Genomic DNA, 21323 nt, shown 5'->3' on the forward strand with positions numbered 1-21323 from the left:
GTCCCTAGTTGTGTCCCTCATATCCGCTTCAAGGAGGCAGGGATACCCCCATCTCTTCTGCCTCTCCAGCTGTCTGTTCTCACCAGTTTGATGTTAGGACCATTTTAAAAAATGGAATTTCCGAGAGAAAATCTTGAAGGTGAGGGTACATAGCACTAAAAATCCTACCACGAATATTGTAGTGAGAGCAAAATTAAGAAAATAAAAAATCACGAAAAACTCAGGAAATTCAGAGTTAACGTTAAACTTACAAGAAATAAAAATACTTTGAAAGTATCGACATTCACAGCATATGAACCCAAACTACCTTAACTCTTCACTATAACAGTGCCCTGAGAAAATCAGAAACTCAGACTACAGAGAAAATCTATCCAGACTGTCGTCATCTTAATTACTGTAACCTCCTCTCTGCTCTTTCTGACATGCACAGTATCCTCCACAGCCCAGTCTGTTCACAGAGCAGCTGCTAAAATCATCCTGTATTTCTTGCCTGTCATTCTGACCACCTTTTCATTGGCTTCCCCTTTTCTGCCATAGAAAGTCTTTGGCTTCAAGGCTATTTCACAGGTCTGCTCCTCCCTGCTGTCTACACTGGTCTTTTCTTCATACAGCATAAAGAAAAAATGAGATGTAATTGAAAAATCACCTGCTTATTTGACAGCTAGTTTATCAAAATTAACATATTTCCCCTCATTTAATGTGGGCTAGTGACACTTCACTGTAATTCATTTTCTCTTTATTGCATATACGTGAAGCAGGGACATAACTAGGCCCTCAGGTTCATGTATTTGGCTTCCACAAATTTTTAGTGGGAGCCCTGTTCCCATGTATCTGTGGGTAGAATCTGGCCCGAACAATTTGTCTTAAAATGAATTCTTCTTTCCTTCATTCTCTAGGCTAGAACAACTTTATTTGCGTGACGGAATAAGAATATTCATTCCAGAAAAAATAGTATTTTATTACAGGGAGGCTTATAAGGGTCTTTCCACATACTCTCTGAGAAGGCAGATCATAGCAATCTTCCCTTGAGTGAGACAGTGACTGACTCACTGTCACTGGTTAGGGATAGATTGTGTGGCTGTTTTTCATGATAGTGAGCACTTACTCACACGAGTAGTCCCATTGAAACAAATGGGATTGCTTACATGAGTAAATTCTCACAATTAAAAAGGACTTGCTGAGTTCAGCTTTTAATTGGTAAAGGAGAGTAACAAGACACTTTCTGTATCTTCAGTGTTCCCAGCCACTGCTGGCCATCAGAGCTCTGGTCTGCGCCCAGATCCCTGAGAAAGGGAAATGTTGAGTTACATTTGTGCAATAAAAATTGCATGGTAACTCTCTTTACTTGTACCTACTAATCTGATAGATGTGGTGAAATAACGGACACATGTTTTCTGTGCCCAGGGATTTACTGATGGAGATTTATCAAAAATCCAGTTTGGAGGAGCTAATGTCTCAGGCTTTCAGATAGTGGACTATGATGACCCCCTGGTATCAAAATTTGTACAGCGCTGGTCAACATTGGAAGAAAAAGAATATCCAGGAGCACACACCAGTACAGTCAAGGTATATTTTTTATTTATTTTAACTTAGATAGAAGATGGGGTGGGTTTGGGGAAAAAGACAAAAGATAGAGCAAGGCATATGAAATCAGCCATGCCAACAACGTTTTATGTTCCTCCAAGCTACTTTTAACATTTTCTCCCTGAGGGCTGTTTGAACAGAGATCCTGTACTGTCACAAATGTTCAAGATAACTTTAATTTTTTTGTAGCACTGTAAAGTTGTGCCTGGCAGCATGTTGTGCAGTTGTTTATGATATGACCATATAGGCAATGACATTTTTGAGGTTTTTTTTTTCTTTATTTTAAAATCTCTTCCTTAAATCTTCTAGATGAAAACATATATGCACTCACAAACACACTCATGAGCACACACGTCCACAGTCCACAGCATCATCTTCCTCCTGCAATATCCTGAAAAATAAGTGGCTTATAAATGCGTTGAAAAGCTTTGTATTTTGAGAGAGATATTTAAGTCAAACAAAGCCTGTTTTAAAATTAAAATATTCACAATAAACTGTACTATACTAAAAGAGAGGTGTGGTCTGATTTCAGTCCTGAGTGACTCATCGAACTAGTCATTTAATTTCTGTCTTAGTTTCCCCTCTTGGGAAAATCAGGATAATAATACTTTCATACTTGATAGGGGTGTTGTAAGGATCAATTAATGTTAGTAAGGCATATTGAAGATGAACACTGCTCTGTTAATACTTAATGATTTTAGTATTTATTTATAGATTCAGCACAATTAAATCAAATAATCAGAAGTTGCAGGGGAAATATGTTTTGGAACTAAAATGTGTTTACATAAGTAGCATGTTATCTTTACTGCTTTATACTAACCATAAGGAAATAGATAACAGTTCTCGTCTGATGATAAAAATTCTCATCGGGACTATGAAGTGCAGAAAACAAACAAAAAATGTGCAACAACCATAATATAATGTAAAGTAAAAATGAATATAGCTGGTTACTTAATTGTGACGTTTTTTCGGACTCAGTCAATGACATTATTTTATTGCAGTTACCTTTGTGCATATGATTGGTTAAAAAAGTTATGTGCACAAGAATCCCTTATCCTATTTCCCTGATAGAACAAGGTTAGGACTGGATCCTGCCTCAGTTCACATGTGCAATTTGCACTAGTGCACAGATTGAAGGTATGGTTTGGCTGTGAATGATGAATACAACCTATAAGTTGTTCTCTTCTGAGTTCTTTGAAGGCTGCTGCTTTCCTTAGGGCCCTATTCCCTCCTCCTCCCCTCCCCCTTGCTCTACCTTACTCCTCAGATTATCACAGTGAAAATGATTGTGGTCTGAAAAGTATATTTTACAATAAAAGACAAAAGGAGCTCAAGCTATTTTGCTTATCAGGAAGTAGGTTGAGAGGCCATTTGATCATCGTGGTTTATAAGGAAGGATTAGACTTTTATTGGTAAATGTCAGTAAAGGTCTATTTCACCATACACATGCAAACTGATGAAAAAATGTTTCCCCCATTAATCATTGAAATTTAGAAATAAAGTAAGAAAAATGCTGCTTGAGAACTTATTAGAGTTTAAGGATGTTTATTTTGTATAGTTTGATGTGTGATGTTGACAACTTGTGTTTTATGCAGTGTTGTTATAGCCGTGTTGGTCCCAGGATATTAGAGGGTGAGGTAATATCTTTTACTGGACCAGCTTCGGCATCCCTCTCACCAATAGAAGTTGGTCCAATAAAAGATATTATCTCTCCCACCTTGTCTCTCTTTTTGTGTTTTAGCAGTTACAAAGCTTTTACTTTTAGAATTTCAATGTTTACTATCATTTACTATCATTAAATTCACCCATAATTTCCCACAACTGTAAACTGATAAATTAAAAAAAAAACTTTAAAACTCATAATTTTGCCCATGAAAATTTAAATCGATAAAAATAAAAAAATGCTTAAAAATAAACATCAATATTATCCCTCAAAATTATATTAGAAATCAAAACTTACCAACCTTATCTATAAGTATAGTGGTACCTACACAGGGTGAAGAAATGTGATATTATTGGGCTCTTTAGGAGATACAGTTATAATAAGATCCAGATGCGGAAGGTGAAGTCAGCAATGTCAAACTGGAAATAAGATGCAAATTTTTAACAGTGAGAATAATTAATCATTGGAACAGATTATCAAGGGATATGCTAAATGCACAAGACTTTAGTATTTAAATCAAGATTGGATGTCTTTCTGAAAGACAACCTCTAGTCTAACCACAAAATGTTGGCCTTAAAAATCTATGGGTGAAACCCTGGTCTCACTGAAGTTAATGGGGTTTTGGATTTCATTCTATGCATCTATGAAGAGTCATACTGAAGTATCTCCCAAAATAAACAGCAATGTAGAATGTGGCAATATACTCTAGTCCATCCTTTGTTAATACTTCCTTTGCCTATATAAGGAGCTTGACTGTTTAAGTATTATGGCTGTTGGAAATTTGTTGAATTCCTAACTATGCTGTGCAGAAATTGTGACAGTGTGAATCAAGTACAGTAGGCTAATTCATTTAATATGTATACATTTTTATAAAAAATGCATGATAAGTTCTAATGGGTGAAAGTTGAAGCAAGACAAATTCAAACTGGAAATAAATTTCTAGTTTTCAAATTTTTAACAGTAAGGACTTTAACCACTGAATAAACTCATCTAGGGATTTGGTGTATTCTTCATCACTAGAAGTTTTTAAATTAGATTGGCTATCTTTCTAAAATATATACTCTAATTGAATCAAAAGTTATGACCTTGATGCAGAAGTTACTACACGAACTTCTATAGCCTGTGTTTTGCGGGAGGTCACATTAGATTATCATAATATTCCGTTGTAGCCTTAAAATCTATGAAGCTCTGATGTGTAATTCTTCTAAATCTTCCAGAGGAATTTTTCCATCTGCAGCTTTCACCTCTGCTATTGTTTGAAAGGGATGAGTGGGAAACAAAGTCATCTGCTACTGATGCTTCTGTGTTTATTGATTAGAACAAAAACTGAACTGTATCTTAAGGAATACGTTTAGTTTTAATATAATGATATAACAACCATTGGATCTGAACTTGCATTCTTTGGGTTTTTATGTTGTCTCAGCAAGGAGGGCAGGAATGGTCCAATGAATAATACTTAATGTTCAAACAACAACAGCTATATAAAATGTATGCTAAAATTATTAAACCAATTTACAAATGCAAGAAGTAATTCAAACGCTATTGTGAGGTACATTATACTGCGTACACTTGGGAGCTTCGGGAGATATCCTGCTTTCTAGGGGCAATATTCTACATACCCACTAGTACATTCTTTTGGTATAGCATTTTACCCTTTTCATACACACACAGCCAGACAGCCCTGCCTGTCAGTGCATAGGAGGACAGAGACATACTATACTCCGTTCCCTGCACAAGGGAGATAGGGGCAGAGCAGAATGCCTTCCCTACCATGGGCTGTGCCTATATGGCACAGTTTTGTCTGAAGGTGGTAAGTATTAGTAATATTTAGTCACATTATTCAAGTGTAATTCCAAAGATAACATCACAGATTCTGTATCAAATGGACATGAGCTAATAGGAGTTTTCTATTATGGATATGTAAATTAAAGGAGGTTACATGCCCCCAGCCTAGTCACTGCAGATGCCCTCTGGTTGGTGGCACTGGTGCTACTGTTGCCTTGTGTTCTTCTTACTAACATCCAGATGGAAATGCAAAGGGCCAGTTTACATGATAAAATGGAATGCAGTGCACAAAGATGAATTTAAGGGGAACTTGCTTTTTAAGAAAAATAAAATTTATTGAAGTTACCCACAACAATATCACTAGTGAATCACTTTCTTTGTAATACAATTTTAATATATAATTTTTAAATAATTGGGGATTGCAGAGTCTTGCAGCATAAATTATATAGATTGGGAAAGCTTGTTTTGTCAATTACACCATAATTAGATATGTCTGTTGTAACTGAGGCTAAATGATGTTTTTGCTAATTATTTTTAATATATACTTTTTAATATACTGAAGTCCATGCTTTACTGGTTTGGGACTCAGCATCTTTCAGGATTGATACTTTATAAGGTATATACCTTATAATATTTTATCCTATTAATTGTAATTGTGGTGGTTCTCATTTTCCATATACATTTCTAAAACAGCCAGCAGATCTATGGATCTTGGACTCCTCTCTTTAGGCCCCCACTGAACTGGAATTGTGGTTATTTTCCTTGTCATGCAGCCAAAGCAAAAGTCACATTTAATTTTGAAAATGCAAAATAATAAAATAATAACAAGCTCAAAGCACTATCAGATACATTATTACTGTGAAGCACCTACAACTATATAGAACACAAAAATAAAGACCATTCCCTGAAGAACTATACGGGCAAATGATGCATGCACATGTAATAAATCATGGCCACATCATGCACATAAAGACACCACTGACATCAGCTGCAACCAAATCTGGGACCTGCTACAGCAAAAGCTCAAGTCCCTATAACTTGAACACCATTAGGTATGTGATAGTAATAGATTGGATGGTCACTGGAACTAGAAGAAGTTATGATTACACGAACAAGGCCAACATAGTACAAATTCCCCATTAGACAAGCTCATGTCAAGCATTGCAGGCCCACTGTAGTTCAGCTCTCATTCTATAACAAACCATGGCCGTATGTACCCACTCAGGAAGCAAGTATATCAGCTGGAATTGAACATAGTACTGTCAATACCAAAAGGAAAGCCTGAGGTCAAGGCAAAATCCTTTAGTTCTGAGAAAGTAGTAGGCTCTGTAGTCACTGTGGTCAATCACTAAATGATCACATACACTAGATCCATGTACACACTATTAAGCAAATCTAGACCTACCTTATATAACTAACTAAACAATCATTAGTACAATGTTGTTGACACTTATAAAAAATTATTCAAAATTTGCTCACTGACTGAGATCTTTTATGGCTGACCACTTCAAGTTTCTTACCCCCCATTATTGTCAGCACCATTGAAAAATCATAAGATTGGTCCCCCCCAAAATCATGATATTTTAACAAAATAATAAGTGTTGGGTTCTTTTTATTTGCCTTCTGTTTTTTGAGACTTCAGGGGTTCATATTTTCGAGCTTTTCTTCACAGCCATGAAAGCTGGACACTTTAAAAAAACAACAACATATTTTGACATAATCACCTGATACCAGGAGCAGCTTTAAGAAAAATACTCAACAGTTCTGTGAGATTCATGATAACATTGTGAGAGTTGACAACACTTCACCCCATCCCAAACTGTTAATTCAGGAAAAATGAGGTTTGTAATGCAAGGCTGACCATTTGACTTCAGCATTGGTACTTTACCTAATGTACATAGGCATAATATACAGTAGATTACATATCAGATAGAATAATTCATTTATTTCTGCAACTAAAGAAAGGACTGAATAAACGCATAAATAATGAGGAAAAGAACAGTGAGAACTCTTGTTTAAAATGGAATTTCAGAACATGCATCTTAGATGTAATCCATTAAGTGGAAACAAATGTACAATTTATCAGTTAGACGACTGCCATTAGTAGATATGTTTCCTATGTTTACACCACATTGTAAAATTGTTCAGTAATGTCAAACTTATTAATAAGGGTTATATAAATGCTATTCTTCTGTACCTGCAACAGTGTTAATGGGAAAAGCATGATTGATTAGGTTGACAATCAAGTAATTCCACAGAGACTACAGTAATTTATAAAGGCTGAGTTAATGAATTTTAGGATTTATGACTTTATGTAACCAGAACACTGAGATGGAATTGGGGCCATGTTTTCAAAAGTGGCCTTTAAAACTGTGCCTGCAGTTTTGCATTTGCAATTTTTTGTGCATGCAATTTTTTCATGCCTATTATTTTGCTTACCCAGTCAGATTTGTGTGCACAAAATATTGGGATGCAGATCTGATAGTTGGCTGATTTACTACCTGATTTGACTAGACAAATACTCTTTGGACCTACAAATGTAAGTTTGCAAAAAATTAGGGGTGGAAAAAATGCATGCATAAAAAATTGCAAATATAAATCTGAATGCACCATATTAACAGTTTAAGGCTCCTTTGGTCCTTTAAATGATCATTAATCCAAAATGCTTCAGATTTTTTGAAAAAGTTGAACTACTGATCAGTGCAAGCAGGGGTGGATTAATGCAGGATCCATAGAGCCACAGATCTGGTGACATGATACATGGGTGCCAATGGATGCCATGGGTGCCAAAATCCAGATCCAAAGACTCCACTTCTGTGGAAGGAAGCATTTGTAGGACAGCGGGCCAAAATCTTTACTATATAACTGAATCTTGACATGCCCCTGCTTGTTGCTCAGCTTCTTTTGTTCTCTGACCTACTCTCAGTCAAGTGGCACCAGTAGGATCTGCAGTCGGCAGGTTACAGGCACACAGAAAAAGCAGCAGCAGAACTACTGTTCCCATTTCCTGTCCACCCCAGTGGAGCTTCCTCTTCACATTTTTGTGGCCTGAGGAGGGGCTGCATTAGGCAGCAGCCAGCCCAGACTGCATATAACTAATCTGAGCATTTTAAGTCTCCTGCTCCTGGCACTCCACACCCCTGAAGAGGGTCACTCATACATCTGGCCAAGCAATGCAGAGGCCCTCCACCAGTCCAAAGCAGGGGGAAAAAAATCTAAATGTGGCATGGGGAGCAGGATAGGTTCACGAGCTCAAATAGAATAAGGGCCCCCAGATTATAAAGGAGGGAAAGTGAAGCAGAAAGAAACCTGAGGGGGCAAAGAGGAGTAAAAATGGGCCTGAAAGTTCTAAGATGCGGGAAAAAAGGAAGAGTCGGGCAATGTGGCAGAAGAGAAAGATGCGTACAGTATTGGAATGAGACACGAGGCTGAAACAGCAGAGGAAGAAAGGTCCTCGGAGCTTATGAGACAAAGACGATGAGGAAGGTCAGAAGGTGGAGCTGAGTGAATGCTTGTTTCTCCTGGGGGTATATGACAGTATTGAAGGGGGAAGTAGATGCTGGATTTTTATATATTTTCGGTGGGTGTTTTTCCATAGAATGGTGGTGCTGGTTTATCACATATTATTATGTTTTGGGGATGTACTGCACATATTATTTTTTTGAAAAATGGTACTGCTGGGGTATTAGTGTGCTCCTTCATTTATCCTGAGCCTGTAAGATGCTGAACTCTTCCTTCGGCACCTTCAGCTCCTACTGACTTTATTGCCGTGCTGAGTGATTAGCACATTGCAAGACCATACCCTTATTCCTCCTACATGCCATAATAGAAAATGAGAACATTTCTGCAGTTTTAAAAAAAACAAGATAAATAATCTTATTGTAAGGCTGTCATTCTCTGTTATATTCTGGAGGTTGAGCTCAAAATTCTGTAGAAAGGATACCTTTCAATATGAAATTCTATATGGCTGTAGAGTCATTTCTATAGAATGTTATTTAATTTCTGTACAAGCTTATCCCTAGGATTTATCTCCATTAATCTGTGAAGGACTTTCCCATAAGGGTATGTTTAAAAATAGCACAGTTAAGGAGCTTAATGAGGTTTTAACAGCTCTTTTCATTCATCTGACACTGACCATTTTCAACTACAAGATACTGGGCTGTTAGTCTATGCTGCTGTGAAAAATGCTGTTTTCTCCTTCTTCCTATAAGATGCTGTTTTCAATGATCTTTTAGTGAAGTATTGTTGGATTTCTTCCAGCAAAATGATTATAAGAAACTGTTTTGAAGATCATCTCAATAACTTCATCTTGGTTGACTAATAACCCAGAATCATGAATGATATTTTTAACCATACTTAATGGTGCTTTGATTACTAATTTTAATTAAAAAGGAATGTTGATTGGGGATCTGGAATACATTTGCTGTAAATCAAAGAAACTTAATGGCTTTTACATAACATTTTATATTAGTTTATGAGAGTTCTTTTTCTTTTTTCTTTCCTGGGTGGACGAACAGGCTGTGGAGAAGAGTAAATATTTATTTGCTTATGGTATGAGTGCAGTGGTGAAACAATAGGCAAGAATAAGTTAGTCTAATATATATTCTTCTGTCCACAGTGGCAACCGGTCATATAATTTATTATACTAAAAATAGTAATACAGGATGCTGACAGAAGAAATTAAAAACTAGTCCTTTGTTTCTCAGCTCTTACAATTTTTTGTCTATAGAATAAAAAAGGTGATACTGTGACCTTTTTAAATTTTGAGTTTGCCACATAGTCACGTTAAAAAACAAACAACAACAACAACCCACAACCAAAACCAAAAATAGGTAGGAACAGCTTTAAATTCACCGAGGAATGTTAGTGTTGTTTTTTCTTTTTAAATCTCCTTTTCACACCAGTTTGATATTTCCTGTAACTGTATATCCGTACCAAAATATTAATCTAATAATCCTTTCAGAATGAGCAATCAGTTTTTATTTACATATCAAACATGTTTACACTTTAACATTCACATCAGTCCTTTCAAATCCATTTTCAGCGCTGCTGGAGACTTTGTTTTTTTATTTCTACATCTCATTTTCATCCTCTATTGTATATTTTTTCATCTGGTCTATTTTCACTGCTGGAATAATAGGCTGAAATGCTGTTGTTGGCATCTTATCAATAGTTTATATTTTTAAAATGCTGTTTGTAAACTGTGATATAGTGTTCTGCTTCTATGGGAATTTGTGTTTCAGAAAGGAGATTTTATGCATCCATGCAATGATGATCCAAAAGAATATGTTCAAAATTGTTTACAGTAAATTAAGGTTGGCCTTTGTTCTTTTTCTGGCTATGCTATTGATGTTTCATCTTTCTGTGCCTCTGTTTCCTCATCTAGAAAGTGCAAATAACGGCACATACTTCCCTTTGTAAAGTGCTTTGAGATCAATCTGTGAAAAGTGCTATATGTTATTATATACACTATTTAGACTTTTTGGTGAGGTAGGAGGAAGCTCAATTCCTTGCAAGCCCTCATAATTGTTGGAGTAGGCTCTGAGGCCAGAGACTCAGGAGTATGTTGGGTTTGCTTCTGAGACCTTAAACATTCAGTAGCCTCTGAGACCTTATCCAATCGGTCACCCAAAAACTCAGCTTGACTCTGAACTCACTGAGGTTTCTTTATTGGCATACAGTAAAACCATACTTGAGTTGATCAGGCTCAAGTGTAGGGTGGGTACAGGGTATACACCACATCCAGTGTACATAATCGTGTGTCATCTTATATATGCTTATACTTAATACTGTTGGTTTTACTGTTCACATACTTTATGGTTGGTCTACTGATTTTTGTAGCCCCTCCCCATCTAGATCATGAGCTGTTCACGCACTGCTCCATGTGCTAGACCACAGCTGCAAGGTATCACACCTTGCTTACTATCCTATTATCTCTTTTCTGCTAGCTACATGTTTCACATGTTTGCAAGGCTATGGTAAATTCATGCTTTGTTCATTGTTTCATGTCCTTGCTTAGAACAGACCTACAATAAGGGGCATTGTGGGGAAAGGGAAAAAAGCCTCAAGGGAGAACACATTTTTTTGTATTAAATTTAGGTATGTTGAAAAAGGGATGCTGAGTAAAGAGTTGTGTTAAAAACTGTAACATCCTCTGCACTGCTTATTTTAATACTTGATATGTTGTTCTTGTTCAATAAGAAGTGTATCAAGGGATAAAAATATTATTATATTCTTTATCGTATAATACATTTAGACAAAAGGTCATAGACATGAGACACTGTTTTAATAGCAAAGTTCAGATACTATTTCTTTTTAACAGCACTGAGTAGATGCCTTGTAAACCTTTGTGTCTGCTTCAAGATTGAATTGTCTCTAGATTGTGCATAAATGATTGACTATAGCAGCTGAAAAATAAATGCCTATCTCAGCAGCGAATGGAATTGTAACTTAGTTCTCTGAACAAACATCATTAAATCATCTCACCTGCTGATTAAGACTGGATGCTTGAGCTCCATAGTCCATGATCAGGGAAGGCTTAGACAAAGCAGTAATTGGACCCAGAGTAGCAGGAGGCAACATTGCACGCTTTTGAATAATTTCATCCAGCTATCTGTGTAAGTAGGCATAGGTGCTTCTCATGAGAGGAAAATCAAGGACTTAGGAGTAGGAAAAAGACAAGTGTCTCTCTAGGCTTGTGGGGGAGAAGTGCTCGGATACCATGGTATTCATAGATGTTAAAGCCAGAAGGCTTTTAAAATTGTGATCCTCTAATCTGACGTCCTGCATCACTAAGACCATAACTGGTGACGGGTGTAAAACAAATTCCATCTTGTGCATGCAGGCCAGGAGTGAAAAGCATAGTCTGTTGGGTGGGAAGAAATCTGAAGTTTTGGTGGATCCACATCCCATTTAACTTTAATGCATTCTAGGATCATCTCAACTCCTTGTTTTTTTAAAATATGTCCATTTTTGTTTTCCCTTTCTCTGCTGACTGCTGACCCCCTCCCGCATCCTACTTTGTTCTGTGACACATTCCAAATATTATGAAGAAATATCTCTTTGTTTATGCTAGGGCTGTCAAGCGATTAAAAAAAATTAATCACAATTAATTGCATGATTAAAAAACATAAATTGTGATTAATAGCATGATTAATTGCACTATTAAACAATAATAGAATACAATTTATTTAAATATTTTGGATGTTTTCTACATTTTCAAATAAATTGATATTAATTACAACACAATACAAAGTGTACAGTGTTCACTTTATATTTATTTTTATTACAAGTATTTGCACTGTAAAAAACCAAAAGAAATAGTATTTTTCAATTCACCTAATACAAATACTGTAGTGCAATCTCTTTATCATGAAAGTTGAACTTACAAATGTAGAATTATGTACAAAAAACTGCATTGAAAAATAAACAATGTAAAATGTTAGAGCCTGCAAGTCCACTCAGTCCTACTTCTTGTTCAGCCAATCACTCAGACAAACAAGTTTCTTTACATTTGCAAGAGATAATGCTGCCTGCTTCTTGTTTACAGTGTCACCTGAAAGTGAGAACAGGCATTCTCACGGCACTGTTGTAGCCAGAGTCACAAGATATTTACGTGTCAGATGTGCTAAAGATTCATATGTCCATTCATGCTTCAGCCACCATTCCAGGGGACGTGCGTCCATGCTGATGACGGGTTCTGGTCGATAACAATCCAAAGCAATGTGGACCGACGCATGTTCATTTTCATTAACTGAGTCAGATGCCACCACAGAAGGTTGATTTTCTTTTTTGGTGGTTCAGGTTCTGTAGTTTCTGGATCGGAGTGTTGGTCTTTTAAGACTTCTGAAAGCATGCTCCACACCTCATCCCTCTCAGATTTTTGAAGGCACTTCAGATTCTTAATCCTTGGGTTGCGTACTATAGCTATCTTTAGAAATCTCACGTTGGTTCCTTCTTTGTGTTTTGTGAAATCTGCAGTGCAAGTGTTGTTGAAATGAACGACATGTGCTGGGTCATCATCTGAGACTGCTATAACATGAAATATATGGCACAATGCGGGTAAAACAGAGCAGGGGACATACAATTCTCCCCCAAGGAGTTGTCACAAATTTAATTAACACATTATTTTTTTAATGCGCATCATCAGCATGCAAGCATGTCCTCTGGAACGGTGGCCGAAGCATGAAGGGGCATATGAATGTTTAGCATATCTGTCACATAAATACCTTGCAATGCCAGCTGTAAAAGTGCCATGCAAATGCCTGTTCTCACTTTCTGGTGACATTGTAAATAAGAAGCGGACATCAGTACCTCCTCTGAATGCAAACAAACCTGCTTGTCTTAGCGACTGGCTGAACAAGAAGTAGGACTGAGTGGACTTGTAGACTCTGAAGTTTTACATTGTTTTGTTTTTGAGTGCAGTTACGTAACAAAATAATTCTACATTTGTAAGTTGCACTTTCATGACAAAGAGATTGCACTACAGTACTTGTATAAGGTGAATTGAAAAATACTATTTCTTTTATCATTTTACAGTGCAAATATTTGTAATATACACTTTGATTTCAGTTACAACACAGAATACAATATATATGAAAATGTAGAAATACATCCAAAATATTTAATAAATCTCAGTTAGAATTATTGTTTAACAGTGCGATTAAAACTGCGATTAATCACGATTAATTTTTTAATCTCAGTTCATTTTTTTGAGTTGATCGCATGAGTTAAGTGCGATTAATCAATAGCCCTATTTTCTGCACATTACTTGCTCTTCTGAACCAGCTTTTGCCCTTAAGAACATGTGAGCATTTCAAAGCAGGGTACCTGTTATTTGTCCTGCAGTATTCTGTGTGCCCATGTCGTTGTATAAATAAATAGTAATAACCTTATTATAGCTGCTTTTGGTGCCTCTGTAGTTTAAGGTCAGCTGTAATTCCATTATAAAAAACACTTTTAATGAAAATCCATCTGGATCTCAATTTCTCCCCGTAGAAACTAGCATTAATTAAGGCCGGATGAATCAGTTCAGATAAAATAAGTATTGACCTGGATCTCTGACCATCCCCAGAATTGAAACTTCTTTAATATTTCAAAATTTTCAGTTAATATTGTTTTGATTTTTATTCATTTCTGTTTTCTGCTTCTGTTTGGGACTGGGAATGGAAATGTTGATGATCTGCCAGTAAAATTGCTCCCCTGGTATTTACAAACCAGCAAGAACTCCTGTAAATATTGAATGTGTTTTCTCACAAGAGCTCCATCCCAATTTACAGATCAAAGAGGAATGGATAAGCAGTCAACCTTTTGGGGACTTTTGTGAACTACACCAAATTTCCCTAGCATTTGAGTTTTGCCCATCAGTAGCCAGAATGCATAGGTGTTTTGCACCATGACTTCCCCCAAATATTCCCATAGTTCCCTTGCATAAAGCCCTTTTACACTTTGGATGGAGAACCATATTCCATACAAAGTACTGTTGCCAAACACCCATGGGAACAAAAACTCATTCATGCTAATACTGACACAGAACAAATGAAAAGGGGCATGATCATGATCAAATCAAACTGCCATTTGGAATATGAACATTGTGCATTTGTGACACTAGTAGTATAGTAGCTGACCAGCTCTATAGTTTATATTAAAAATAATTATTTACATTACCAAGCCCTGTCATGACAATGTGCAAGATATCTCAGGAGAACTTGCAAGGAACAATTAAACCAGAATCCACATGAGCTTGAAAGAATCATTTCAGAGCAGCAGAGAACAGACTAACACACAAAAATGCAATGTTTACATCTAATCAATAGAGTTTCCTGCATGTTAGATCTCGTTGAGATAATGCTTATAACATTTTGCTGTTTTCACAACTATTTTTGATTTTGCCATGAAAATTATGTAAAATTCAGTAAAAAGTTGCCATTTTTGTCCAGTTCTATTTAATATGGACTGTTTATATAATAATAAGATTGTACATTTTAGTGTCTATTTAACATCGAACTTGAACTAAAACGCTCTATTTCATTATTACCCAAAGGAAATAATTCCATCACATAGGCAGATTGAAAACATTTTGGCAGAACCCTACAAAACTCTTTCTTGGGGCCATGTCAAAAGAGATGTAGGTTAGAGAGACTTAATTATAGTTGTGTCCAGGAAATGTCTGGCTATGTGGACTCTCTCCTCAGGCACTACGCTTTGAGCACTGTCAGCTATCTTCGAGACACCACTGACTTCCTGAGGAAACTACAATCCATCGGTGATCTTCCAGAAAACACCATTCTGGCCACTGTGGCTGTAGAAGACCACTACACCAACATTCCACACAGAGATGGACCGCTAGCTATCAGGAACTGTATCCCCGATAATGTCACGGCAAACCTGGTGGCTGACCTTTGTGACTTTGTCCTCACCCACAACTATTTCACATTTGGGGACAATATATATCTTCAAGTCAGCGGCACAGCTATGGGTACCCACATGACCCCACAGTATGCTACCATTTTTATGGCTGACTTAGAACAACGCTTCCTTAGCTCTCGTCCCCTAATGCCCCTACTCTACTTGCGCTACATTGATGACATCTGCATCATTTGGACCCATGGAAAAGAAGCCCTTGAGGAATTCCACCATGATTTCAACAATTTCCATCCCACCATCAACCTCAGCCTAGACCAATCCAAACAAGCGGTCCATTTCCTGGACACTACTGTGCTAATAAGCAACGGTCACATAAACACCACCCTATACCAGAAACCTACTGACCGCTATGCTTACCTACATGCCTCCAGCTTCCATCCAGGACACACCACACGATCCATTGTCCACAGCCAAGCTCTAAGATACAACCGCAGTTTCTCCAATCCCTCAGACAGAGACGAACACCTACAAGATCTCTATCAAGCATTCTTAAAACTACAATATCCACCTGCTGAAGTGAAAAAACAGATTGACAGAGCCAGAAGAGTACCCATAAGTCACCTACTACAGGACAGGCCCAACAAAGAAAATAACAGAACGCCACTAGCCAGCACCTTCAGCCCCCAACTAAAACCTCTCCAGTGCATCATCAAAGATTTACAACCTATCCTGAAAAATGATCCCTCACTCTCACAGATCTTGGGAGACAGACCAATCCTTGCTTACAGACAGCCCCCCCAACCTGAAGCAAATACTCTCCAGCAACCACACAACAAAAACACTAACCCAGGAACCTATCCTTGCAACAAAGCCCAAATCCAACTCTGTCCACATATTTATTCAAGTGACACCATCATAGGACCTAATCACATTAGCCACGCCATCAGGGGCTCGTTCACCTGCAAATCTACCAATGTGATATAAGCCATCATGTGCCAGCAATGCCGCTCTGCCATGTACACTGGCCAAACCGGACAGTCTCTACGCAAAAGAATAAATGGACACAAACCTGACATCAGGAATCATAACATTCAAAAACCAGTAGGAGAACACTTCAACGTCTCTGGCCACTCAGTGAAAGATTTCAGGGTGGCAATTTGGCAACAGAAAAGCTTCAAAAAAAGACTCCAACGAAACTGCTGAGCTTGAATTAATATGCAAACTAGATACCGTTAACTTGGGTTTGAATAGAGACTGGGAGTGGCTGGGTCATTACACATATTGAATCTATTTCCCTAGGTTAAGTAGCCTCGCACCTTCTTGTCGGCTGTCTAAATGGGCCATCTTGATTATCACTGCAAAAGTTTTTTTCTCCTGCTGATAATAGCTCATCTTCACTAATTAGCCTCTCACAGTTTGTGTGGCAACTTCCAGCTTATCTGTATGTATATAATATCTTCTTACAATATGTTCCATTCTATGCATCTGATGAAGTGGGCTGTAGCCCACGAAAGCTTATGCTCTAATAAATTTCAGTCTCTAAGGTGTCACAGGTACTTCTGTTCTTTTTGCGGATACAGACAAACAAAGCTGCTACTCTGAAATCTGTAAATCAGAAGTAATGGCAGTGATGTCAGTGGAGTTACACTGGTGTATAAGGGTATGTCTACAGTTACTGGGGATCAATGCTGTGGTGATCAATTCATCGGGGTCAATTTAGTGGGTCTAGGGAAGACTCACTAAATTGACCACAGATGGTTCTCCTGTCGACTCCGGTACTCCACCGGAATGAGAAGCGTAAGTTAAGTCGATGGGAGAATTTCTTACATCGACCCAGTGCAGTGTAGACACCACAGTAAATCAACCTAAGGTACGTTGACTCCAGGTACATTATTCACATAGCTGGAGTTGCATAACTTAGGTTGACTTAACCCCGTAGTGTAGAGCTGCCCCAGTGTTATATAGTCACACCTTGACCCTTCTCTCGGTGAAACTGGTTCCAAATAAAACTCTCATTGGTTGCTCTCCTAAATGAGAGGAGGATGAAGCCTCCAATATATAGGAAAATCAATATACTACTTACACAATTTATGTATTTATATATATTCCTTATCCTGTATATAATTATGGTAACCATCACATAAACACTTGTATTTCACTTATTGTAGTCTACGTTTCAAATAAGTATATAACATTAGAAATAGTCTGGGAGCCAAGAGACTTAGGTGCTGTTCTTGACTCCACCATTAACATAGGAATGTCACTAGATCACCATCTATCAATTTTCCATATGAAACAGGGAGGTAAGATGTTTGTATATCACTTTGAGCCCCTTCACTTTAAAGATGATGTATATGTGCAGTGTTTTATACAAAGGGACTTTACACTTAGCTCATTCATGTCACTACATTTCTCCCCAATAATGACATAATTTTCCCTGAGTACTTGTTAGACGTCTGAGGCATAGAAGAATAAACATACAGCTAAAAGAAAGTAAAATAAATGGAATAAATAATTATAGGATGGTACAAAATGCTAATAAACTTTTATTCCCCCTTTGCAGGTATTGATTGCAATGTCTGTTAACCGAAGTTCTTTACATTAAAAACTTTGCACATCACATTTCCTTCTACTGTGAAAAACTACACAGAAAGAGTATTGCCATGCTCAGGGACTCCACATAATGTGTCAGACACTTCAATCTCACTGGATTGAAACCATGAGAGTGTAAAAAAAAAATAAAGTTGTTCTTTTTGTATTTCACTTTTTTTTTTTTGAGCTTTTATGAGGATGCTCATTTCAGGTTGAAAATTCAACCTTAAATGCACATGTAAAAATGCAGGACTCCCACTGGCTGCTTGGAGAGAGATTCCACTTACCATCTCTTAACCTCTGGGATGAAGAAGCTATCCCTGAATTTACCTTTTTAAAATGTTCAGTTTAGTTTATTAAATCAGCTTTCAGCTTGAATTATTGCTTGTGGAAGGAAGACATAAATGAATAGAGTAACATATTATGTATTCATACTACAAATCTCTGAGCCACTGAAGTCCAGGAATTATTCATCTCCTGAAGAGGGCAAGTTATGTTTGCACCAGTGTGCTCATTTGGAGGTTCCACCAAGAGGAAGAAGCTTTAAATAGTATGTGGGATCCCACAGGAGCCCAGATAAATGAGACTGAACCAGTCCATTCCCAGGCTGCCTTGACCATACTCCCTCATTAGTTAGGTTTTGGAATGGCATTAAAGAACTGCAAGTTATCTCCATCTTCCAGAAGAGTAAGAGCCTCCCTGCATCAGGTCTACCCTTTTGGGCAGAACCTAGGGTTGAATCTACTCCAATGACTTGAATATTTATTTATATTCGTACACCATAACCTAGGAAATCTTTAGGAAACCTTTATTTATATTGTGTTGTATGCAGCACTTGTTTTCCAAGATTTTGGTTTCACCTATAATATTTTTCTTGTTTAATTCAATGCCATGCAAGAAAGCGTATTCCTTGTCCAGAGCAAATCAAAGCCCCATGAGTTTTCATATCAAAAGTTCAACCAATAAAGTAGACCATGAACATGAGCCTCAGTGAATCTTTTGTTTCCATCTCCTATTATTCAGATGGCTTTATGGATTACTCTAATTGCCACTGAGTTAAATCTTTTGAGAAAATTCACATTAATTAACCAATAAATTTACATAGTTTGAAAAAAAGAAAAGAAACTCCCTCTCCTTTCCCCCCCACATGATCTAATGGTTTCATATGAAAATGACTTCAGTGCCAGAGCCTGCCTTGTTTACTATTACTACAGCCTTCTGCATGAGTTGTGCTACCTAATGAAAAATTCTCATTAAAATATGAACCATTGAAGCAAACAGTCTATACATTATTGCTTACTGTTTGTGTATATATTTTCAACTTCTAATAACTTTTATAGAATTCACTGCATTCACAAAGCTGTAGCTTTATATTATGGGCCACATTTTCAAAAATGGCATCTAACCTGTGTAAACAACGCTTTTGCACTCATTAAATCCACCATCCCAAGAGATAAATTCACACAGATGGACTTGAGGTTATGCACGTCTGTCGGATGGGATGCAATGGATACATGCAATGGATACATGTCCATGCAATGGATACAGATGGGAATTTTCCTGTTCAGTTTAGCTAACCTATTGTGAATGTTAATTAGATTAATAAAATACCTGTATGTGATTGCAGACTTCTCCCCAAATGTCTCAAAAGATATCTGTGCGAAACTCTTTGTTTTATCTCGGGCTAAAAACATGTGACACGCTTATGCTGCCTCTCCCTAAAGTGACCTATAAGGCCACTACCCTCTCCTCCTTCAAAACCCACCTTTGCAATGTGCCCATAGTTTATCAGCCAACTCATGTCTTGAAAGGAAGATGGGGATAGCTAGTATATATTCGCAAAAAGAAAAGGAGTACTTCTGGCACCTTAGAGACTAACCAATTTATTTGAGCATAAGCTTTTTAGCTCACGAAAGCTTATGCTCAAATAAATTGGTTAGTCTCTAAGGTGCCACAAGTACTCCTTTTCTTTTTGCGAATACAGACTAACACAGCTGTTACTCTAAAACCTAGTATATATTGTCACCAAATTTGAAATAATTTTGCGTGAGGATACCCCATCATCTCGGGCATTGGCACTCACTGAAGGACTGTCCGGATATGTGGACTCTCTACTCAGACCCTACGCCACCAGCTATCTCCGTGACACCACTGGTTTCCTGAGAAAACTACAATGCATTAGTGATCTTCCAGAAAACACCATTCTAGCCACCATGGATGTAGAGGCTCTCTACACAAACATCCCCCACACAGATGGAATACAAACTGTCAGGAACAGTATCTCTGATGTTGCCGCAGCACAACTGGTTGCTGAGCTCTGTGACTTTATCCTCACACACAATTATTTCAAATTTGGTGACAATATATACCTCCAGACCAGTGGCACTGCTATGGGCACCCGCACAGCCCCACAATATGCCAACATTTTTATGGCTGACCTGGAACAATGCTTCCTCAGCTCTCGTCCACTCATGCCCCTTCTCTACCTACGTTACATTGATGACATCTTCATCATCCAGACCCCTGGGAAGGAAACCCTGGAAGAATTCCACCACGATTTCAATAGCTTCCACCCAACCATCAACCTCAGCCTGGACCAATCGATATGGGAGGTACACTTCCTAGACACCACAGTGCAAATAAGTGATGGTCATGTTAACACCACTCTATACTGAAAACCCCCGACTGCTATGCCTACCTTCATGCCTCCAGGTTCCATCCCTGACACATCACACGATCCATGGTCTACAGCCAAGCACTGAGGTACAACCGCATTTGCTCCAACCCCTCAGACAGAGACCAACACCTACCAGATCTTCACCAAGCGTTCTCAAAACTACGATACCTGCATGAGGAAATAAGGAAACAGATCAACAGAGCCAGACGTGTACCTAGAAGCCTCCTGCTGCAAGACAAGCCCAAGAAAGAAACCAACAGAACTCCACTGGCCATCACATACAGTCCTCAGCTAAAACCTCTCCAACGCATCATCAGTGTTCTACAACCCATCCTGGACAACAATCCCTCACTTTCATCCTCCCTGATTGAACTAACCTAGCCTGATTCTTGCTTGCATATTTATACCTGCCTCTGGAAATTTCCACTACATGCATCCGACGAAGTGGGTATTCACCCCTGAAAGCTTATGCTCCAATACGTCTGTTAGTCTATAAGGTGCCACAGGACTCTTTGCCACTTTTACAGATCCAAACTAACATGGCTACCCCTCTGATACGGAATCCCAAAGAATATTTTATCATCCTTTTTATTTTTAATGTATTTTTATCTTTAATGGATTAATAATGATAGCCTTGGAAAATGTGTTGAAGCTTTA

At 37.8% G+C, this 21323-nt stretch overlaps 1 protein-coding gene across 8 annotated transcripts in view; it reads left to right on the plus strand.

Annotated features, from left to right (window-relative positions):
* GRIA2 (glutamate ionotropic receptor AMPA type subunit 2) overlaps nt 1-21323 on the plus strand; it is a 115705-nt gene that overhangs the window by 59189 nt on the left and 35193 nt on the right. For all 8 annotated transcript variants that reach the window (XM_073341454.2, XM_073341445.2, XM_073341448.2 and 5 more), the window contains exon 6: nt 1405-1566. In XM_073341454.2, the coding sequence (XP_073197555.1) occupies nt 1405-1566 (162 nt within the window). The remainder of the gene's footprint in view (nt 1-1404; nt 1567-21323) is intronic.

The sequence above is a fragment of the Lepidochelys kempii genome, chromosome 4, assembly GCF_965140285.1.
Source record: "Lepidochelys kempii isolate rLepKem1 chromosome 4, rLepKem1.hap1, whole genome shotgun sequence".
Taxonomy (NCBI): domain Eukaryota; kingdom Metazoa; phylum Chordata; order Testudines; family Cheloniidae; genus Lepidochelys; species Lepidochelys kempii.